Below are 23,565 nucleotides of genomic sequence, written 5' to 3'. Positions count from 1 at the left end.
CTCCTGAGAAGCTGAGGAACAAAATGTAAACAATGGTTATCTGCTGCTGTGGAATGCAACAGGTGCATCTGTGATTGGTCTCATGTGGTTGTTTCTAATTAATGGCCAATCACAGTCAGCTGGCTCAGAGCCACAAACCTTTGTTATCATTCTTTCTTTTTCTATTCTTAGCCAGCCTTCTGATGAAATCCTTTCTTCTATTTTTTTAGTATAGTTCTAATATACTATATATCATAAAATAATAAATCAGCCTTCTGAAACATGGAGTCAGATCCTCATCTCTTCCCTCAGCCTCAGACCCCTGTGAACACGGTCACCTTTGCTGTCCCCAGTGGCCTTTTGGCCATGCCATGGCTCTGTGCCACACCTGGGGCTGGCACCTGGCCCACACACACCTCCCACACTGACCTGCTCTGGGTTCCAGCCCCAGCCTGCCCCTCCTGGTTTTTGGGATCAGCTAAAACTCAGTCCAGCACCTACCAGCAAATCCTCTGAGGATTTGTTCACCTGGTTGGTGTCCTGGACCTTCTCCAGAGCCCATTTTCAGTTCATCACTGGCAGCACCCCAGAGAAATCCCTCTTCTCATCTCTCCTCACCCTTGGGACAAGAAGCAGCAGCTTTTGCTTTCACTGGGCTTTTCCTCCATTTTGCACACTCCTTGTTTTCCAAAAGCTTTTAGGATTGTGTACTACAAAGCCTCCAGCCAGAGCTGTAAATCCCACAGCTGTGTCCTGCAGAGGAAGGCTTGGTTTGGGTTCAGAGCTGAGTTTTGGAAAGGCCAACACCATCCTGAGCACAGGCAACGTGAATGGCACAAATCCACCCCTGAGGGCAGCAAGCTGTGGGAGCCCTGCTCCTCCTCCAGGGCTCCCAAAGGACAGAAATCTTTGTTGGTTGATTCTGGATCCACAAACTGATAAAAGCACCATGTTTGCATTTAACCCTTCCACTTCCTCAGCCTGTCTGGGCTTCTACCTTCAACTACCAACAGAGCTAAAAAAGATAATAGAAGAAATGAACAACAACAGCAACAAAAAATTAATCCTGAAAAGCCCTTTCAGGTCCTGCTTGTGGGTTCATCCTCACTGCCTTTTGGGGTGATAGATGAAAGCAGTTTTTTGAAGGGTATCAACAATGTATGTGCAGCCTCAACAGGCACTTCCCCTGTGAGAATAAATCATCACTTTCAGTTTTTTAACCCAGGATTTGCATCCAGGTGTTTCCCATAGGTTGGAGGAGGAAGATGAAATGGTGAACAGAAAGGGCAAGTGCTAAAGGAACAATAAATACAGATTTTTGTGGGGGTCTGGCACAGGAACCCCTGCCTGTCCCAGGGGCTGCCCACTCATAGGGAACTTGTGCTCCACCAACCCTGTGGCAGCATATTTCCCTCTTCCCCCAAATGGGACTCTAAAAAATCTTTTGAGAGGTCACTTGATTCATCTTGTGCTTCAGATCCCCATTTAGTAACATTTAGATTGCAAAAACCCTCTGAGATCATCCAACCCTCCTCCATGGCACTGCCAGGGCCACCACTGACCCATGTCCCCAAGTGCCACATGCACAGGGCTTTCAAATCCTCCCAGGGATGGGGACTGCCCTGGGAGCAGGATGTGTCTTACACAAGAATTCTCAATCCCAAAATCAGTACAACTATCAGGACAAAATAAAGCGGAGAGGCAGGGGTTGTGTGGGGAAGGAAAGACAAGATAAACAGGAAAAAAAGACCAAATAAGGATACTGAAGAATAGATTCCAGAGAGATGAGGGTACACTGAGTACCCCTGTGAACACCAACACAGAGGAGCTTCAGCTCAGGCCCTGTTCTGGCAGCCCTGACTCTTTAGGTTAATTAGAATTGGCTCAAATCTATGGATCTGGGGCCAAATCCTATAGGAAAGTCCAAGCCTTTGTAGAAATAAGAGCTGTGGCTGAACCTGAGCACACACCCAGGCTCCTGCCAAGGCTGTTTGTACCTCCAGCATTCCTGGCTGGGGTCTGTTCAACCTGCCCCAAAAGCTCAGGGAAGGGAAAGGAAGGATTCCACATCCTCTGGTAAATCTGGTTGGGAGCTTCATCATCCCATTGGTGTTTTCTCTTGCGCTACAGCAAGCAAAAACCAAGAAAAGCATTCATTCAGTGCTTCTTGTCCCTGCAGACAGCCTGGAGCTGTTGCCCTCTTCCTTCTCTCTTTATTTCTGTATTTGGAGCCCCAGCTGCTGCTGGGAGGGTGACACGTGGAGCTGCTCCAGTGCCTGTCTGGCTTCTCAAGCCATGCAGTAATTGTGTGTGGGATCACTGCCTGGAAGGGAAACTGAGCCTGGAGCCGTCATCAGCTCACAGGGGAAGCAGCTGGAGCAGAGGAGATGCTGGGAGAGATCACCAGGGGAGGTTCCCACCCAGGAACAGCAGATTTGGGGTTATCGATGGACCTTTTCCTACCCAAAAACTTGTAGCTCAACTGGGCTACAAGAGAGGCAAAATATTGGCTGGCACAGGGTGCCCAGAGCAGCTGGGGCTGCCCCTGGATCCCTGAAAGTGTCAAAGGCCAGGTGGGACAGGGCTTGGGGATGGTGGAAGGTGTCCCTGCCATGGCAGGGGTGGGACTGGATGGGCTTTAAAGGCCCTTCCACCCCAAACCCTGCTGGGGTTCTGTGGTGTCTCAGGTGCATCTGTTTGTTCTTTACCTCACCTTCTGACACATGGAGTCATCCTCATCTCTTCCCTCATGCTCTGACACTGTGAACACCATCACAGCTCATTCAGTGCCAGGTGCTGGCACAGCATCACCAGGAATGCTGCTGCCTCCAAGGCTGGCATTCCCCCAGGGCTTGGAATAACATCCCCCTTTCCTCCTTCTGCTTTTCCTGGCCAAATAGGGTGCAAAGATGCTCCCAGCTGCCCAACAGCTCCCCAAGGGCAGAGCCAAGAGACTGCAAGTGTTTGTTGAGGCAGGTGTGTGTGCCCACCCTGTCCTGCAGCCCTTCCTGGGGCACACAGGTACCCAGCCCAGGGAGGAGACTCCATTAAACAATGCCAAAAAACAACTTTATTTACCAAAACCACATTAAAATACTACAAAGACTGTCCCAGCCAGCCTCAGCCCATGGCTCAGGATCCCGGGGGAGGCTTGTGGAGCTCACGCAGCAGCACCAGCTTGGTGGCCAGCAGCACCTCTCGCTGGCCCAGGAGGCTCCTCCGGCCATAGCGGGACAGCCTGGAGGCCTCCAGGGCCACCTCCAGCAGCTGGGGACTGCCCAGCCAGGCCAGCAGCGAGGCCACCAGGCAGGAATGCCCCGTGGAACACGTCTGTGGGGAGAGAGAGCAACCAACAGCATCAGCACAGCCCCAGCTTGGGATCATGGAATCATTCAGGTGGGAAAAACACAAAGATCAAATCCAAACATTCCCGCAGCACTACCACCATTAACCCACCTCATCCACACATCTTTTAAACCCCTACAGGGATAGTGACACCATAAATATCAAATCCAAACATTCCCCAGCACTAGGGATGATGACACCACCCAGCCTAGGATGCAGGGATGAACAGGTGGAACTTAGGGAGCAGGACCTGCACCCCAGCCCAGTAGGAAAAACCCTTAAAGATCAAATCCAAACATTCCCCCAGCACTACCATTAAGGCCACCATTAACCCACCTCATCCATACATCTTTTAAACCCCTCCAGGGATGGTGACACCATAAAGATCAAATCCAAACGTTCCCCCAGCACTAGGGATGGTGACGCCACCCCTGAGCCCTGCTCAGCCTAGGACACAGGGATGAACAAGCAGAATTTGGGGACCAGGAGCTGCACCCCAGCCCAGAGGGGACTCACCTGGTTCAGGAGCCTGCAGATGTGGGCTGAATAAGCCACTTTCTTCTTCTGCCGGTGGCGGCGGAGGCAGCGCAGGCTCTGCCAGGCACATTCCTCTGCTGCCCTCGGGGGCTCAGGAGCCAAGGGGCCGTGCAGGGCAGGGGGTGCTGGCTCCATCCCTCGCTTCTGGGGTCACACACAGCTCCCGTGGCTGCAAAACCTCTGCAGAGAGAGCCAGGCAGGGGCTGAACACACTGCTGCCCTCACCCTGTGCTTGCTAGGGCAATAATTAGCATCAGCCAAATTAGGCATTTATAATAACACCAAAGCCGTTCAGCACAAAGAACCCATCCTCTCTGCAAAGCTAAGCACACCAGAAAAGCAAAGCACAAATAAGGTATTTTAGGAGATTTTTCCTTCGCAGCTCACCTCTGAGAGCTCCTCCAGCCTCGTCCTCCCCCAGAAGCAGAGAGGGAGCTGGGATGTGCTGCCTTTAACCAGGCACATTAACCTTTAATCATTGCCTGCACCTGGGAGGGGAGATGGAGGCAGGGATGGCCTCACACCTGAACCCTGTTTCCTACACTCAAACCAGCCATTCTTACCCAAAATTCTGTTAGGTGAGGCTGTGTTTGCTCCCAGTTCCTCCCCTCTCCAGCCCCATTGCCTTAATTAGTATCATTAATGTAATTAGCCCTCAGTGCTGGATCTGGGGGGGCTTTTTGTGTGCTTTATTCTGCATTAATTTGAGGGGGTTCCAGGGTTTCACCAAGCATCAGAGTGAGCAGGGTCTGTGGGGATGCTGGGGCAGGACCTGGGTGCAGGATCTGCCTTCTCCCCCCTGTCCTGGCAGGGGTCTCAGTGCAGAACCCAGTTCTGTGCTGTTCGTGGCACTGGGGTACAGCAAAAGGGGGTCAGTGAGCTCTGCATGTGGCCCCATCCTCATGGAGATGAGTTTTTGAGGGTGTTTGTAGAGGATGGGTGCAGCATCTTTCCCTGCAGGACATGGGGTGGGGCTGGGGGGTCCTGGGGTGCAGGATCTGTCACAGAGGGAGGCAGGGGAAGGAAAAGGTGTCCCCTGAGTGCAGGATCCAGCCCTGCTGTGGGATGGAGATCCCACAGGGTGCAGGGCCTGCCCCTGAGGCGGGGAAGAGGGAATCTCTCCTGACGAAGAATGTGACCCCTTAGCAGCCTCTGTGGAGGGTGTGGGGGCTCCTCTGTGTGCAGGATGCACCCCAGCCAGGATGATTCCTCTGTGGGGACAGCACCCTGCAGCCCCTCATCCTGGGGGTCTCCATGTGTGGAGCAATGGAAGCAGCCCAAGGCTGGCTCTGGTTTTGGGGTGCCTGGGTGTTGCAGAGGGATTTAGTGTGTGGTTTATTCTGCGTTAATTTGGGAGGGTTTGGGGTTCTAGCAAACACTGGGGTGAGCAGGGTCTGGGGGTGCAGCCAGGGGGTGGGAGCAGGACTGACCCTGCCCAGTGGGGTCCTGGGGGGGAGTTTGCCTTGGGTGCAGGATCTGCCTTCTCCCCCCTGGTCCTGGCAGGGGGCAGAAGGAACCCAAAATTGGGGTGTGAGGGGCTCCTCTGGGTGCAGGACACCCCGGGCAGTGCAGCCCCTGCTCCAGGGCACACATCGCCCATCCTGGAGCTCCCGGTGCCCGATCCCGGTGATCCCACGGGTCTCGGTGCCTGTTTCCGGGGCTCCTGCTGCCCGATCCCGGTGATCCCTGTGCCCATTCCCAGGGGTCCCGGTCCCCGTTCCCGGGGATCCCTGTGTTCCCGGTGTTTCCGATGCCCGATCCCGGGGATCCCAGTGCCCGCTCCCCGGGATCCCGGTGCCTATTCTCGGTGATCTCGGTGATCCCAGTGATCCTGGTGCCCGTTCCCGTGTGTCCCGGTTCCGCTGTCCCCGTGATCCTGGTGCCCATTCCCGGGGATGCCGGTGCCCGTTCCCGGGGATCCTGGTCCCAGCCGTGCCTCCATCCCGGTGATCCTGGTGCCCATTCCCGGTGATCCCGGTGCCCGTTCCCGCTGATCCCGGTGTTCCCGGTGTTCCCGGTGCCAGCCGTGCCCCGATCCCGCCTGCAGCGCTCCGCTCCCGCCGCCAGGGGCCGCTCCCTCCCCGCCCCGCCCCGGCAGCGCCGTTCCCTTGTGGCCGCCAGGGGGCGCCGCGCGGGGCCGCCTCACGGCCCGGGCCCCGCCCCGCCGCAGGTGACACCCCCACACCCCGGCCGGGCAGCGGCGGGAGTGATCCCAGCCCGGTCCCGGTCCCGTCCCGCTCCCAGCTCGGCCCCCGTCCCGCTCCCGGCCGTCCCAGTGGCCGCCATGGCAGAGCAGGAGAGTTTGGAGTTCGGCAAAGCCGACTTCGTGCTGATGGACGCCGTCACCATGCCCGAGTTCATGGCGAACCTCCGGCTGCGGTGAGTGAGGGGCGGGCGGCGCGGCCCCTCCGCCCCGGGGCTCGGCGGGGCTCCCCTCACACACGGCCCGCTTGGGATGGAGTGTGAGGGGGGGAAAAAGGAACCTAAACCTTCCCTGAGCCTCCTCCGCCTGCTGCCCTCCCTGACTGAGCAAAAGTGTGGATTTTTTTATGGAATTAAAGAGCCGGGTAAAGGTGAGGGTGCTCAGGGTGCTCCAAGCCCTGGGGGCTGCGGGGGCTCTCAGTCTCCCCTCTGGAAATTCTCCCTCGGAGTCACCTGCCTCAGTGCCCACCTCCCTCATGGGACCACGGAATGGTTTAGGAGCGAAGGGAATTTAAGGACTTTACTTTTAAACAATGTGTTGTTGATCTTCCCCTATACCACAGAAACACGGGGTGGGTTGGGAAGGGACCTTAAAGCCCGTCCAGTTTCACCCCTGCCATGGCAGGGACACCTTCCACTGTCCCAGGTGGCTCCAAGCCCTGTCCAGCCTGGCCTCGGGCACTGCCAGGGATCCAGGGGCTGCCCCAGCTCCTCTGGCACCCTGTCCCAATCCCCTCTATCAGATTCCTCACCTATGCTCCAAAGTTGCTTTGCAGAGAAAGAAAAAGAGCAATAAAAGTCACCAAGTCCAAGGTTGCTCCATCATCCCACGGGGCATTGCAGCCGCTCGCTGGTACAGATTCGCTGTGCTAACACTTTGTGATCTTTATGGTTTTATTTCCCTTGTAAAAGGCAAAGATCCGCATTTCCCTGCCGGTTCCCTCTCAAGCCCAACTCAATCCTGGGCAGCACTGATAGAGGACAGCCAGGGGACCCTAAGTCTGCTTTTCACTTTCCGTTATAAAACATTCATGGGAGCTCCTCCTGATAAACCCTTACGCCCCTGCTTGTGCAAGGATTTGATAATTGCCAAAGAGAAGCCTTTGGGATAAAGATGTGACTTGCTGGCTTGTGTCCCTGCCCTGTTCTGCTCAGGTTTTCCTGGTGGATATTGGAGTCAGTCACTTGTTGGTGTTGTTGGATGCACCTGAGAGTGGCTCTGGCAATAGATGGGAGGTGGGCTAAGCTCCCTCAGCAGGCTTCAAACTATTGTGGAAGGAGAATGTTAAACTTTTTCACACAATTGTTTTGCCTCCTCTGGATGAAATGTGGAGATTTTGAGATCTGACTGCTTCAGGCACTGAGTGCTTGGGAATTTCTGTGCTTTGAGATGCTGCAGGGTGAGGGCTCAGATCCTGTGGGGTGTAATAACAACCTTTTGCGTTTTTCTTTTTATATTTTGGGTTTCTGTTTGGGCAGAGAGGGCATTTGTGTTTGAATATAACAAAATCATAATGAGCATGGTTGAGCTTTGAATGTGATTTCAGATTTAAATTAATTTTGCAGTGTGTCTAAAAGTTTGAATTTGTTTCTCATTTGTACACTCCATGACATTGTAATGGTGTTAGAAATGGGTTTGCACGCAATATCTCTGTCATTAGCAGGAAACGTGTGTGTCATGGTTTGTTCTTGGGGTTTTACTCTTTGGTTAATGTGTACTAGAAACCTAAATGAAGTATTGGAAATGGATTTATAACTTAAAAACCAACGTGGCATGCTGGTTGCCTTTAGGAATCCATTGAGAGGTGCCTTGCAGGGACAGACTTTGCTAATTCTGTATGAAGGGATGAGAAGAACAAGCCAGCAGTCCTGGATCCTTACAATAGATGTGCAACTTTGTATATTTTTTATTCTGTGCTGTTGCTGATGGTGCCTGAGGGTGTTGCCTGGAGGCCTCGTTTAACTGCAGTGCTTGGTCAAACCTGCCCAAACCCAGGCTTGTCCTCTGACACAGTTTAACTTTGAGTTTTTCTTACCTGGCTGTGAGCTCTGCCTGAGCTTCAAGGTAATCTGGTGTCTGTGCTGTGAGCAGAACAAACTTTTGTCAGAAGCTGATTGATTTGGTTAATTTTTCTAGCTTTGGTGCTGCCATCCCCTGCCTCCAGGGCTGTCTGCACTGGGGCATTTGGGGAAGCTGATGTGGATTTCCCAGCAGTGTGGCCTTGCAGGGAAGCTCTGAGCTCTGTGGGGCTTTGGGCACTGTTTGGTGGCCCTGGGCTGGGTTGGACAAAATTAGACAAAATTACAGCACTCAGGCAACACCTGCTGCTGACATTTTCCTCTTCTGGGGAGGAGGTAGGAGGGTGGGGATGGATGGAGATGAGAGATCTCTGCAGCCAGGTTGTGGAACTTGGGGTTTATTGCAAAGGGCCTGGGTGCAGGGCCCTGCTGGGAGCTGCCAAACACAGCTCAGAGCAGGCTGAGAGAAGAGAGGGGGAGAGAGGATGAGAGGGTGAGAGAGTAAAAGGGGTGAGAGAGCGAGGTTCCCGTTACAATACAATAAATCTTCTTCTGTATTGAATATTCTGATTCTCACCAATCTAGTCCAAGATACAAATCCTACAGCATTCACATACAGCCTGTAAGAATCATTGCATTACCACACTGTGTTACATTTTAAACCCTACAAACTCCTCTTTGGGCCCTTCTGCCAAGCTGCAGGGTCTGCTCTGACCCTTGGGCCTGTCTGCAAGCAGAGGGTGTTGTTCCATCAAAAGGGGGTCACCTTCAGTGGCCACACCATTGTTTTCCAGTTGTTCAGTAACTGAGGGATCTCAAAGCTTGCTTTCATTTCAATCTCGCTGACAGTTTCCATATTCTCAAGATCTTTTGCCAGACAATCACATTGATAAGGCTTTCCTGGTTCATCTTCCCCAACAAGAGGGTGGTTGATTCCTGCTGCTGACGTGTAGGAAGCTGTGTGAGACCCAGCTCAGGACCTGCTCAAGGCTTGGTTGTGTCACTGTGGTGGTGGCAGAGTCCCCTTTGTGCTGAGCACAGGGAAGGAGCTGCTGCTCCTCTGTCACTGCAGTTTCCACCCTATTCCATAAATCCAGCTTTCCTTCTGCCAGAGCTATTTCTGTTCAGGGTCACTGGCTGACCCCAGACGGGCTGTGCTGGATTTAGTTCCCAAGTGAGCCCAGATGTGGGTGGAATTGAAATCATCCCAGTTTCAGTGCATGCAAGGATATCTCCCCTAGGATGTCTCTAGTGGGAAAAAGAGGAATGGTGAAGCTGCACTTTTCATTTGTGTAGTATTTGAATTCAGAGGTGCTGACATGGGCTGGATGAGCGTGCCTGGGTGGGTGTGTGGATGCAATGTGAATTTACCAGCTCATTTCCCAGCCCCAGTGCTCATACCCAGTTATTTGTAGGTTTGAGTGGTGATTCAGCAGGGATATCCCTGTGTCAGTACCTCTTTGTGGCTGTGTCTTCCAGCTTCTTAATGAATGTTTCTTGGGACACCCAGCAGTCACTGCCTGTTATGCTTTATTGTAAATAAAAGTCATCCTGTCCTTGAATTCCTTAGTCCTGACTGTGCTGCATCCCAGTGTCTGGTTGTGATTCTTAGTCATCAGAATAATTTGTAAAAAAGAAAAGCAGGACTATGGGAATGGTTTGTGTGAACTCAGTAGCTTTGTTTCTTTATAATGACGTCCAAAATGATAATAGAAAATTGTTTCTGGAATGGTCATAAATCAGAATTATTAAAGCAGTATTTGAGTGGTTTGTGTGTCAGCAATTGCCCATCATCCCTTCAATGAGTGCCTGCTCATCTCTGCACTGCTGCAGCAGTAATTGGCAATACAATCCCAGGACATCAGATTAATTGAAGCACTCCTTAAAACAAGGAATCTTTTTGTGTCTAGCAACTCTCAGGTATTTATCTGTAGTCAGGTGTTACCTGTAACTGGTGGGAGGATGCTCTGGACTTTGGAAAACTCTCTATTTCACTGCTTTTTAATTAACACAACCATGGCTATTCCATGGCAGGAGGGCTGGGATGGTGCTTGTGGAAAGGGAGTGTTGGTGTGGCCAGAGCTGCCCGGCTTTTGCAGAAATTGTGGTGTAGATGAAACTATTGAGTAAGAGAAGCAGGAAACTGCACCATCTCCTTGTCTTTGCCATAGTGAAAGTTTCAAGTAGTGAAAGTTACCATTTTTCATTTGCTTCCTTGTAAGGAAGAGAAGTATGAAATATTCTGGTTTAGCAGATGATTTCTGGTGATTTTCTTCCACTGCAAAGACTTCAGAGCATTAAAAATGGGATCTGTGGAATGCCAAGAGGGAGTTGTTGAATTATCTTGGTGCAGCCTTGGTGGTTCCTTTGGTTGTCACTGCAGAGCAGCTCCTCCTCGCAGGTCAGGTGTGTGCCAGGACACTCAGGTGAGACCCATCCCCTCTGTGCCAGGCACTGGGATCCTGGGGGGGCCCTGCTGGGGCAAACCCAGCACCCCTGAACCCCTGGGAGAGGGAAACCCCCTGGGAATGCAGGGAAAAGCATCAGGGCAGGGTTTGGGGGGTGTGATGTGAGCTCGTGGTGTTTGTGTTCCCACACCTGCTCCCTGACTCACCCCGCACTGATTTCTAGTGAGTTACTAATTTTTCATAAGCATTGTGCAAACCCCCCTGGAACACAATAGATGTGTGTCACTGTTATTAAAGAATTCAAGGATGTGTGAAAGGAAGGCAGTGAGAGCACCTGGTGATGTGTAATGATTGTAAAATGAATTTGGGGTTGTCTTCCTCTTCTTTTAAGCACTTCCAGCATGAAACCAGCTGTGGAAAGCTGAAATTGCTACTCAGTTCCTGTCATCCCAGCCCTCCTGAGCCTGGAGTGGTACAAAGATCTGTGGGTTAATAATCCTTGCAGTTATCTCCCTGTGCACTGGTGACTTCTGTCCTCTTAAAGCAGCATTTCATAAAAACACAGCTCTGTGTTCACTTCAAAACACACCAAAGTGTGTGTGGGAAACATTTTGTAATGTTTCTCAACTATCTCAGAAACCCCAGCATTTTCAGATGAAGACAACAGGTCTAGATCTGTATTTATTGCAGGGCCATTTGAAACACAGATAATATTTGCTGTGATTATGAATAGTTTTGGCATCACGAATCTGTACTGAAAATCTGCTTCTCCTGAGAATGTGCTGCAAGTGTTTGGTGCTGAGGGAAGTGTTTGCTCTGCAGGCAGGGCTGAGATGTGGGCTGGAGTCCTGGAAAAAGGTTGGAGCAAACTGAGTGGGGAATTGGGCTTTAAGTGCTCAAAGGGGTTTTCTTGAGTTGTTGTGTGGAGGTTTTACCTTTTGGGCCTCTGTCAGGAAATCCCTGTTGTTTTTCTGGATGTGGTGAGTTGAGGCCATTCTTTAGGATCCTAAAATTTCAGATTAATTGGGGTTGGAAGGGACCCTGAAGTTCATCCAGTTGCACCCCATGTCCCTTCCACTGGAGCAGGTTCGTCAAGTCCCTGATCTAGGGAACTTCCAGGGAAATTCTTTAAATTCTGAAAGGCCAAACTCCTGCTCTGCCCTTCAGTGTCCCCCAGACTGCACACTGGCTTGTTTTCCTTTCCTTTTTCAGATGTGGAAAAGCAAACACAAGTTCTGGGGTGACCAAATGCTTTAATTTGTAACCATCTTCAGGAAATGAGTGTCCCTATGATCCATCAGGAACAATTTTAGCCCAGCTGTGGTTCTTGCTCAGTGCCACACCCTTTCTGTTCTTCCCTTGATGGACCTCAGGGTGCTGTCTGTATTACACTGATATTTTTACACTGACCTCCTTATCTTTTGAGATATCCTCATCTTAAACATTCATATTTGGGGTTAAAATTGTGGTGGGAGAGGTTTGGTTTCCCATGAGGTAATAAATTGTATTTAATCCCAGCAAAGGAAATATGATGTGAATGCTTGGTTTCATTTGTGTTTTTGCTAATGAAATATTCATGCTTCATAAACAAGCTTTTCATGCCTTTAAGCCATTTTAATTTCCTCATTCTAAATAGTTATGAATATTTGAATTTGGATTAAAGAGCTGCTTTCTTTCTCCCTGGAGAGGGGCACCTGCCTCTGGGTGCTGCAGGATTTACCTGCCTCTGCTCAGGCAGCAGCACTTGAGTCTCATCAGCCCTTCCTGCCTTCCTCAGAATTGCTCAACCTGCAGGTCTCGTGTCACAGTTTGGAATGAATGGAATGAAAATTCCCCTTAGTCCATCAAAATGTGACTTATGAGCTTGGCCTGGGGCCAGGCTGATCCTCAGAGATGGGAGAGGATCTCAGTTATAAAGCAAATCCCAACCAGAGGAGCAGCAAAGGGAGAATCCAGGCAGCTTCTGGCTCCACAGGGGTGAATAATCCCACTCTTCAGTGTAGGGGACGCAGTGTGAAGGTGGTACAGAATGTAATCTTATCCCCCAAAGGGTTGCAGCTGGACCAATTGCTAAAAATCAGGAGCAGCCTGATGTTAACAGGCCACACCTGTGGCCAGTAAGAACAGTGGTGTAAAAGAGTGGATTGGTGGGATCAGGAGTCAGATGGCGACTGCAAGGATGAAGAAGAGTCAGTGCTTGGAGGAGCTGCTTACAGAAAACTTCAAGGAGGCCCAAAACTGTGGCAGTGTGGAATCCTTGCACTGTAATGATAATAGAATGTTTGATATCTAAGATAACAAACGGTGACCCCGATGTGATTTGGGAGTAAAAGGATTAAAATACTAAACTATACTGCCCAGTGGATTTGGGATGGCCCATGGATTTGGAACTAAACCTATATTGCCCCATGGATTCAGGACTAAACCATATGATCACATGGATTCGGGGAAATAGGATTTGAATACTAAACTATTGGCAAAATATATCAATTACAGCTATTGGTGTTTGTTCAACATAAGTATAAAAGACTTTGAAGATAACTACTTTGTAAACTAAGAAAAGCTATAGAACTGAACTAACATTTAGAAATATATATATGTATCTGTACTATAATGTGCTGTTTGAGCACTTGTATAACTCTTAGTTCTAAGTGAAATCTATTAATATGTCATAATGTTAATTTATTTGAATATGTCCTTCTGGTAATGCTGCAACTCTCTTATTAAAAGAAAAAGGGGGAACTGTAGGGGGATGCAGTGTGAAGGTGGTACAGAATGTAATCTTGTCCCCCAAAGAGTTGCAGCTGGATCAATTAGTAAAGATTAGGAGCAGCCTGATGTTAACAGGCCACACCTGTGGCCAGTAAGAACAGCGGTATAAAAGAGTGGATTGGTGGGATCAGGAAGAGTCAGTGCTTAGAGGAGCTGCTTACAGAAAACTTCAAGGAGGCCCAAAACTGTGGCAGTATGGAATCCATGGAATCCTTGCACTGTAATGATAACAGAACACTTGATATCTAAGGCAACACTTGAGCCCATGGACACGTGGAGCTGCTGCAGGTGAGCTCTGGGATTCCTGGCTGCAATTCCCATGAATTCCTGGGCTCTGCATGCGGTGCTGTCCAGGCTGGGCTTTGCTTTCCCTCCATGTGTGCTGAGTTTATCTGGTTTCACTGGGCACACCTGCCCTCCCTGCCTGCTGAAAGCCTCCTCACAGGGAAGTTTTACAGGAATCTCTTTATAGCAGCTGGGTGGGGGAGTGTTTCATAATTTTAGCACTTGGGTGTTGAATAAATACAAGGTCAGATTTATGAATGAGATCAGTCTTTGTACTTCTAAACTCTGAGGCTGCTGATGCTGTGCCCCAGAGCTGCTGCCTCTGCTCCTTGCCAGAGCACAGGTAACAACATTTAGCTGTGGGTAGGAAGCAGCAAACTGGGGAGGGACATCCCTGGCATGTGGCATCAGGTGTGAAACAAAAACCTGACACAATCAGTGAAGTCACCAGAACTATGAGGGGTTAGCTCAATAGAAAATGCTCTTTCTTGCATTTTTAAAAGTCTTTTTTCCCTGTTGTTTACACAAAGTAGATCTACAGCAATCAGCTGGTAATTTAGGAATCCCTCAGCAGCCTTTTCTGCAATGCTTTTCTAGATTTTGATGAAGTGGATCCTGGAGCTCCTCAGAGTTGCAGTGCATCTGTTTGGGACGCTGTCAGGTGGAATCCTGTTCTGGTTTTTGGCTACCCCGTGTCTGAGGTGGTTTGTGTAACTTTCATCACCTTAACTGAAGTGATTTGTCATCCCCTGCTGAGTTTCAGTTGACTCCAAACTCCCACAGCAAATATTTGCTAATCCTTCCAACGAGTCTCATGGCCTCCTTTGGTCAAGAGCCCTTTGCATTGACTTCTGTTCAAAAATCTGCCTCTCCAGGTGCTTCACTGATCTAACACTCACTGAGCCCTTGCATTTCTTTGGCTCTTTGCATTTCTTCTGGCTGAGCAGGCTTTGACAGCACTTGAACTCAGTGATATTTACTTGAATTCCTTTAAAGATGCAGATCTCACAGGTGTTTGGAGTTACATCATCTCTGGGTCATGATTGCATCTTTTTATGGAACGAAGGAATTCTGAGAGGGGCAGAAGGAGACAGATGTCTGCACATTGTTTTGTGTGAAATAAGGGAGCTGTGTGTCCCCTGGTGGCAAATGCTTGTTTCCAGTTCTTTGAAACAAAATTACAATTTGTAAAGAGGATTTGTTTCTTTAAGGGCTTTTTTGGTGAGGTGTGATGAGACCTCAGCTCCCAGTGCTGCTGTCACAGGCTGATGTTCCTGTATTAGAGCAGGTGTAAAAGTGCTCAGTTGTGTTTTCAAGTCCTGAAAGAACAGCCTGGCTCTGAGGCTGTTCTGTCTTTGGCAGTGAAAAAGGGGCATTAGATAGACTTAACTTTTTTGAAAATACCTCATTTTTCTTCAAATCTTCAACTGCTCCTGAGATAACTTCTGTCTTTGGCTAGGAATGAGGTTTTTCTGCTCTCTGAGTTGCTGTGTGTGGCAGCAACACCCAGAGCAGTTCCTTTGCCTGGTGGTTTAATGGACAGCAGACACTCTCCTGTCAGGGCCCAGCTGAGGCAGGAGCAGGGGGATATCTTGGAAAGACATTTTAAATAAAATAATTGTTCCTGATAAGCCAGAGGACCCAACCTTATCATCCCAGAGGGTCTTGCAGGACTGACTGGGGCATAATGAACCTGCTCTTCTTTAATTCTTGGTGGTGCTGGCATTTCCCATTCTGCCCCCAACAGTTTCTGAGCATTTTTCTGTGCACACTTCCAAATTTCTCCTTTGTTCATCAGCTCTGTCCTGTTCTGCTGGAGCATTTTGCAGCCCATGTTTCCTGCTGGGGCTGCTGCTGTCCTTCCCTTCTGGGTTTAAAAGTTGGCAGTGACCTGTCCTATGCTGCCACTTGCCCAGTGACACTTGAGAGAAGTTTGTGTGCCTGCTGGGCTGCTCTGATGCAGAACTTTATTTCCACTGGGTGAAAATATGGCATTAAACCAGTTCTGTGTCCCTGGGCTGTCACCTGCCACAGCGTCATTTCTCAATTTTGGGTGGTTTTTTGCTCTGCATTTAAATGAGCCTTGCTTGGTCTTATCCTATGCAAGCTGTTACAGCTCCAGAGCTCAGTCCCCAAGGGGACTGGGTGCCAGAAGCCAGCTCGCTCTCAGACCAAGGCCGCGGGTCAGCCCCTAGCAAGCAGGGAATATTCAGCTCTTAGTGATCAGGCAGCTCTTGTGATTTCAGCTTTGCTTGCTAGGTAGCTTTTCCCTTGGCCTAAGGCTCCAGCAGACGGTAGAGAGAGGAGAAGCAGAAGACGCTGGCTGTTCCACGAGTATGGCCTTATTGGAGGGTCCATGAAGGGTCTCAGCTCTTCTTCTTCCGAGTTAGTAGGGGTACAGTATGCTACTTTTATACCCTTGGCCTGGATCCAATCCTGACCAATGGCAAAGGTGTTAGGGTGACCATAAGTGACCAATGGTAGGGTTTAACACAATATTGCCTTACATGGCTATAGGGATAAGGTACAAGGCGGATGTCCCTGGAGACAGGAAACTTCTTTGCTGCCGTGTCAGCATTCTATTCTCCAAGGGGCTCTGCCTAAACCTGAGGGGTTTACTACATGCATTGACTCCCACTGTCCCTGCAGGAAGTGTTGTCCCACCTGACCTTCCTTTCTCCTGCTGACTTCCCGTGGTTCTGTACCTGCAGAAACCTCCTGGCCATCATGGGGGACTCCTCCCTCCCCTTCCAGCACCTTCTGTGTGCAGCTGAGCACCTCTGCTGCCTTTCCCCTTTGTTGTTGTTGTCCTGTCTGATCTTGGGCTGATCTTCCCAGCCTTGTCAGCAGCAATTCCCCGGGGCTGGGGTGGGTGAGCAGTTCCCTTGTTCCACCTGTACCACTGGACTTGGTCCCTTCTAGGCCTTTCCATCCCAAGCCAGGTGTTGCTGTTCCCCTGAGCCATGCACAGAGCCCAGTCTTGCCCAGTCACCTCACACTGATTTCTGTGCTCATTCCTTCTCCTGTGCCTTGGCAAACCCCCTTTCCCACAGAGCTTGCTCAGAGTTATCTCCAAAGATTGCTTTTGCTCTCAGTTCTATCTCCTTCACTGTCCGGTTTTCGGCTGTTTGAAGGGCCTGGAAAGGCCCGGGGTGGCCTTGGGGCAGCCCGCGTATCGAAGGACGAGAAGAGGCTTCAGTTCTTCTTTCGGTCTCTGTGTTTATTAATTGTTTATCTAAAAGATTTTCTTTCAGCCCGACAGAGCTCTGCTCAGCAGCCAGCCATGAGCACACTCCCTGCCCTCCGGGCGGTCACCTATCTTTATACCCATTGTTACGTGTACAATATTTATCATTTTTCCCCAATCCTTTTTATTTTTATTGCCCGGTGCACTTTCAGTAATGACCAATCCGAAAGTGCCACCATCACCACAGAAGATGGAGGAGAAGAAGAAGAAGAAGAAGGACAGGACACGCCCCAATTCCTCCATCTTACTTCTCTAAACCCCCCTGTACAGAAATCCTAAACCCTGTGTCTCACTCTCTAATTAACCAATCCCTTCACCATTCACCCCGGTGAAACCCTCCTATCCTCATACAGGTGTCGTCTCCTGTGTAGGATCAAAGTCCAGCCACCAGACACTTCTGGAACATTCCAGGACTCCCGAGCCCCCCAAGGGTGCTCTCGGTGACACCTCAGTCCTGAGGTGCTGAGATCCCACACTTCACCACCTCAGATCACAGCTTATCTCCTCCCTGTTATCAGTTTCTCCAGCAGCACTGATCTGTGCCATGTCTGTCTGAGAACTCCCTGACCACCATTCCTGTGCTTTTCCTGCAGTTGCTCCTTTTGGCATGCAAGAAACATCAAATAACTTCAGCAAAGCCACTGCCTCCTCCTTCCTTCCTTCCTTCCATGTGGGATTCATGGAGCCCACACAAAGTGTGCCATGGCAGGAGCTGGGGGTGCTGCACTCACTGATTATTGTGTTCAAGGCATTTCCTGGCTCCATGCTGGATCCCAGCCTGCTGGAGATCTTTTTCTCTTGGGGCTGCACAGAGCCTGCCCTGATGTTATCCTGTTATGTTGAGGTTGTTCAGGTAGAAAATGATCAGATCAGAGTATCTTGGTATGTTCCTGTTTAAGGTTGGTGTAACTTGGGAAGCCTGAAGGCTCATTGGGAAATGGAATCTGGAGATTTGTGGCAGATTTGTCTCAAAACTGGAGATTTGTGGCAGGACTCTGCAATGGGTGGGGCTGGGTGTGCTGTTTGGGGTGTTGGGCTTAGCTCCATCTCCACACACAAAGGATTTCTGCCCTTGCCTCTGCATCTTTATTCACATCAAGCCAACTCAAACCATGTTTCTCTGGAAGTTCTGACAGCCTTGGAACAAATCCCTTTATTCTGGAGCCCTTAACAAGAAGGTTTTCTGTCCCATTCTGATGGAGAGCAGGTGTGCATGGCTGCTCACTCCTTAAATGAATTATGCTTTGAGGCACCAGCTGAAACTTTCAGCAAAGGTTCCCTTTCAGTGTCTGCCTCCCTTTACAGCATCATTGCCCTGGGTTTGTTTGTGGTGCCCAGGACAAACTCCCAGCACTTCCCTGCCCAGGGCAGGAATGAGAACCCATCTGTTTACAGCTACTGGATGGCACCAAAGGCTCTCTCACCATAAATAGCAAAGAAAAACAACCTTGAAACAAAAAATCCCCTTTCCCACTGCAGGAACAGCAGAGCTTTCTTTGGGGAGAGCTCCTCCATGGGTTTGGAGGGGTAAAAACCACGGTGGCTGTGAGAGCTTTCACACCATGGCCATTGGGGCACAATGAAGCTTTCATCCTCCACAGCACATCCCTGAGGTGTTTGCACTAAACCTTTTGCTGTTATTCAGATTGCTACTCTGGGCTGTAGATTATTACTAACTAGATTATTTTACAAGAATCAATGATAAAGTAAATTTCATTCACCAGCTCTGGTTCCTTGAAGGCTTCCCCTGCCCCGCAGTGTTTATAAAGGAACTGGAGATGGAGTTTATGAATTTTCAAATACCAGCTTCTTTGTGTGTTGTTGCTTCTTGATCCCAGGTGTAAAAACCAGGGGAAAATTTAATTTAATTTTAAAACGGGCTCAAAGAGCTGTAAATACATTTTAGGCCCCAGAAGATCCCAAAAGACCAGAGCTGGAGCACTGGAGTCTTCAAGTGAACTTGCTTAGAAAAATTGTTGTCCCTGCAGGGAATGTCCTCCCTTGTTTGCCTCTCAGACTGTGCTGCTTTTCCTTGTGCTTCCAGAAGAACCCCCAGATTCTTTTACAGCTGGATGTAAACACCTCCTTGGAACAGTAGCTGTTAAACTCTGTTGAAAAGTGCTTAGCAATGACAAAAAAATGTTATTTCCGAAAGGATCTCTGTAGCACTGAAGGTTTTTTTTTGCAAATGAAAGTCCAAATTTACCACAAAAATGTCCCTGTAACCTCTTCTAATTCAAAACATATTCCTTGCTTTTCAAAAGCACAGGCAAATTACCAGGGAGCCTTTCTAAAATAAGCCTGAGGTTGGATGTTTGACTTTGTGGACAGTGCTGCTTGATAATCAGCATTTCCTTTTTGGAGTTTGTGTTGCAGTCAGAAAGGAGCTTTGTGGATTGTGACCTGTTCCAGGTGAGGAGAACACCAACAGCACCTAAACAGGAGCATCCCTTCCCCTTCTGCTCCTGAGAAATGCAGAATTTGTGTCTCCAGCAAAACAAACAATGGAAATCTTCTTTTTGTTCTTGGTTTTTGGGCCATCCTGGCTCTCAGAGATGCAGACATTCCTGAGCTAGACCTCTCCAGTGTCTGGCAGCTGCTTCTCTGTGTTTTACAGAACTCAAACCCCTCTGAGGAAAGCCAGGGAAAAGCAAATCCCTGTCAAGTGTGAAGCTTCTAAACCTGCTGTGAAACCCTGAGAGCTGGGCTTGGTAGGAAACTGAAGGAAACCTAAACAATTTTGAAATAATTGGGAATATTTGGCTTCATTTCCCCAATCAGTTGATAGAAAACACGTTTTCCATTAAGAACTTACATTTTTGGAGACTTAAAGGGAGGCTGCTTATTGTCAAAACAAGTCTTGTTTTCATCTGGGCTGCCTGGTTTGATTTTTGGTGCTGTCCCTGCAGGCAGTGTGAGCTGGTGCTGTCACCTGCAATTCTGCAACCATGGGAGCTGTGGGGATTGGATCTGAGTGCCCTGAGGAGCAGGAGTGGGAAAAGCAGGAAAGAGTGATGGGGGACACCATTTCCTTAAAGATGCCATGCAGGAAACCTCAAATCCCAAATTTTCATAAACCTAAAGGATGCCTGGTTGTTTCTGTCCTGCTTTTCCTCTGGGTTTCTGGCTCTTGGATGCTCCCATGGAGGAGCCAAGGTGGCACCTGCTGCTCTCTGGAGCAGGAAAATATTCAGTGTTCCCAGGGCTGCTCTGAGGGGATGATGTGGGTTTGGGGCTGTGATCCAGCTCAGATGTGTTGCTACTGAATTTAGGGAGAAAATTTGTGTCAATCTTGGTCTTCTCCCAGCAATTCTATCCATAACTGATTGGTCATTGGCTGCTCAGCTGCTTTCCTGAGAGGCTGTTTAATCAAATTTAGTGAGCACATCCAGAGCAGGTGGATAAATCACTTCTAGTGGACAAACAAAAATATATTGTAGCTGATTCATGGAAACTGTAAAATTGGGATATAATATTTGAAAATGTTCAACTCCATCTGATACATTTTAACCTTCTGCCTTTCCTATATTATCCTTGTACCTAGGAGAGAATAACAGGAGTTAAATGCGGTAAATTTGATGGATTTTGAAGACATTCTGTGGCACCTTGACTAAATGAAAGGAGCCATTTGCTAGGGTTACATTTATTAATGCACAATAAATCACAGGAGGGATAAGTGAAAGAAAGACTGGCTTGGTCAGTGTCAGGTTTATGTTGTACAAGGGATGTGGAAAGCTCAAATATTTAAGCATAGTCAGACATTTCTTGGGTTTTTTGGTTTGTTTTTAATCAAGACACCTTTGCTGCCTTGTTTGAAGGCTCCTCTTTACCTGTCCCTGGTTATGTGACAGAAATCTTGTGCTGGCAGTAATTCCCACAGCACCTTCCCATTATTTATGCCAAGACAAAGGATATTTCACCCCCAGTGCCAAATTCTCTTGTGTCTTGATGAGCAGGGGAAGCCCCAGAACCAATCTGGGAAAGCTTTCAGGGGAAAATATCCCCACTTGCTACCTTTTATAAATAGATATACTGGCTGGGCTTGTTTAAGACAAAGAGCAGCCTCTGTTTATCCTAATGAGGTGTTTGATGTGCAAACTGCTAGCACTGATGGCCACGTCCCAAATAATTTGGTGTGTAGGAAAATTGCCCAGTTGTGGCATCTGGTCCTCTGTGGAGAGTAAGAGCCTTTGATTCATTCCCTGAGTACCAGAGTGCAACGGATATTTTGTAAACTAAAAGTTTCTATCATTGAAGACAGAGATTTCTTTGTGTTTGACCTGAGTTTTGATACTCTGTACCCTCTGCTTCTATCAGTGCCAAATAGTTTCTTTTTTTTCATTGGAGGAGAAAGCAGCTTGGACAAACATCCTATCCCATATGAGCTCCAAGCCATCCATTTATCCATGAGGACAGGGGAGCAGCACAAGTGCAAACATTCCCTGGTTTTCTTCTGCTCCCTGATGTTTAAACCTTTCAGATATTCTGTGCTTGTTTCCAACTTCACAGTGCTGAAAGCTAAAAGCCCCATAATAAGGGGGAGGATAAATTGTATTTTTTTTACTCTAACAGGGTGTATTTTAAGAAATAACAATAGTTATTATGATACATGTGGAATAAACCACAAGTGGTGAAATTTATTTCTCAGAATTGTTTTTCCATCCCTTCTCAGCGTTGCTGCTGCTGCCACTGTCCCCTTGGGTTGTGTGGGATTAACTTGGGTTGTGTGGGATTAACTTCTCCTCAAATGGAGTTTTCACACCAAGGATTTGGATTTTGAAATTGCATCTTTCACTCAGAGGGGAAAAGTGGGGTAATTTTCAGTCGCATGGAAATTTTGGATGAACACTGAGAAAGCAATGGCAGCAGATGGATTTTGATGAATGGGGAATGTCAGAATTGCCTTTCACAGGAGCTGCAGTGTCACACAAGAACTGAGGGGTTTCAGCAGGGCTGTCCCTGCCCTTGGGTGCTTCCAGTGCTGCTGTTCATGCCTGAAAACTGATTGGGCTGGGAAAGAATCTTTTGCTTCTCTGCTGGGGATCCACCAGTGCCTTCCAGGGGGGGAACTGGTGGTGCAAGGTGGCACTGGGGGCACAAGGTGGCACTGGGGGCACAAGGTGGCACTGGGGGTGTCCTGCTGGCCTGGGGGGGACAGACCTTCCTCAGCATTCAATTCCCACTGATCCCCTCCCCTCTCCTGCCTGTCCCATTAGGGAGCTCACAGAAGGTCCCACTGGACACCTTTTCTGTTTTATCCCAGAATGTTTAGGGCTTGGAAGGGATTATTTAGTCCCATGATGGGCAAGAACACCTCCCACTAGACCAGATTGCCCAAGGCCTCATCCAACCTGGCCTTGAACATTTCCAGAGTTGGAGCATCCACAACCTCCCTGGCTGACCTGTTCCAGTGTCTCATTATCCTCAAAATATAAAATTTCATCCTAATCTCTAATCTGAACTTCTCTTTTTTCAATTTGTACCCATTTCTGCCCTGTCCTGTGTCAGAGTCCCCCTCCAGGTTCCCAGCAGCCCCTTCAGCCCCTGGAAGGAGCTGGGAGGTCTCCACACCCTTCCCTTCCCCAGGCTGTGTTCATTTAATTGTGTCAGAGTTTCCTTTGCTTGCTGTGCTCTGCATTCTGTAATTCTGCTCAGGATTCATCACTTTCTGCTGCTTCTGGATGCCACTCATTTGCTTTGGGGGTTTCACATTTGCAGAGTGTAACTGGCCTCCCTTTCTTGTTAGACTTGCATTAAATTACATCACAGAGAGGTTAAAATAGCAATAAAACCACTTCCCATTGAGTGGATATTGTCTTGTCTCGCTCTGACTTGCTTTCTTACCCACTATATCATGGAATCTCACTGTTAGATCACACTTGTGAAGCTGCTTCAGGTGCTTTGTTCCTCCAATTCCAAATATAACCATCCTGTGATCTTAATCAACATTTGCTTTAACATCTCCCAACTGGAAATTAACTCCCAGGCAAATTTGGGCAACACCAGTGGCAACTTGAAGGTGGCTTTTTGTGGTTATGAACTTAGTTCCTTTTTTCTGTGCACAGATATGACTGTGTGTAAAAAACACCAATCACTTGTTTTTAAAAGTTTAATAGTAATAAAATGGTTATAAAAATAGGAATACAATGAGAGTAATAATAATTAGGGCAATATGAGACAATAGAGACAAAGTCCAGGTAACTTTTTCTGGGCAGCACTAAAGAAGACACCCGTTAACAAAGGATTAACCCTTAAAAGCAACAGCTTGTTGCATATTCATACACCTCATACATGATGCATAAATTCCATTCAAACACAGGATTCTGTCAGGTCAGTGTCAGCTTCTTCCTCCAAATCCTAACAGCGCCTTCGAGGTGGGAAGAAGTTCCTTTCTTCTGATAATGGCACATTAAATTCCTTTTCTCTGAAAGATTCACGTGTCCTGTGGCTGCTATCTCGCTGTGAGTCCTTTCTTTAAAAACAGTATCCTACATAGCATCATTTCTATTTTAACATTTTTTGTAACCTAAAACTATATTTAACACACTACTTAAGAGAATTAATACAGCATCACTTTCTAACACAACCCATATAATATTCATTTGAATATTTGTGAAAAGCCAATCATAGAATACATGCATTTTTCACACTGTGGTAGGGGAGCACTTTGGGATTTCCTCCAAAGGTGACTCGTGTTTGCCAGATCCACCTATAGAAAAATAAGCCAGGCCATTCCAGTGTGTGTTATTCAGGCTACTGGCACTTTCTCTG

General features: G+C 48.5%; 2 protein-coding genes across 2 annotated transcripts in view; one reads left to right on the top strand and one right to left on the bottom strand.

Moving 5' to 3' along the window:
- Nucleotides 1-3,026: 3,026 nt before the first annotated feature.
- LOC135458615 (uncharacterized) lies at nucleotides 3,027-4,387 on the bottom strand. The gene is made up of 3 exons (XM_064733845.1): nucleotides 4,249-4,387; nucleotides 3,841-4,041; nucleotides 3,027-3,309 (listed from the first exon to the last, which is right to left on the bottom strand). Exons 2-3 carry the CDS (start codon nucleotides 3,994-3,996, stop codon nucleotides 3,112-3,114), a joined length of 354 nt encoding a protein of 117 aa, XP_064589915.1. The 5' UTR covers nucleotides 3,997-4,041; nucleotides 4,249-4,387; the 3' UTR covers nucleotides 3,027-3,111.
- Nucleotides 4,388-6,056: 1,669 nt separating this feature from the next.
- Nucleotides 6,057-23,565, top strand: part of MYO1D (myosin ID) — a 171,934-nt gene continuing 154,425 nt past the window's right edge. Inside the window, exon 1 of the mRNA XM_064733632.1 lies at nucleotides 6,057-6,240. Within this exon, the coding sequence (XP_064589702.1) occupies nucleotides 6,146-6,240 (95 nt within the window). The 5' untranslated portion in view covers nucleotides 6,057-6,145. The remainder of the gene's footprint in view (nucleotides 6,241-23,565) is intronic.

Source organism: Zonotrichia leucophrys, chromosome 27 (genome assembly GCF_028769735.1).
Source record: "Zonotrichia leucophrys gambelii isolate GWCS_2022_RI chromosome 27, RI_Zleu_2.0, whole genome shotgun sequence".
In the NCBI taxonomy this organism is placed as follows: Eukaryota; Metazoa; Chordata; class Aves; order Passeriformes; family Passerellidae; genus Zonotrichia; species Zonotrichia leucophrys.
Note: the sequence above shows the minus strand (reverse complement) of the source record. Positions and strands in the feature narration are given on the sequence as shown.

Coding starts and splice junctions, on each gene's coding strand:
- LOC135458615 (XM_064733845.1), bottom strand. CDS start 3,996: ATGGAGCCAGCACCCCCTGCCCTGCACGGCCCCTTGGCTCCTGAGCCC. Junction 3,310..3,840: donor TCTGCAGGCTCCTGAACCAG/GTGAGTCCCCTC, acceptor CTCTCCCCACAG/ACGTGTTCCACGGGGCATTC.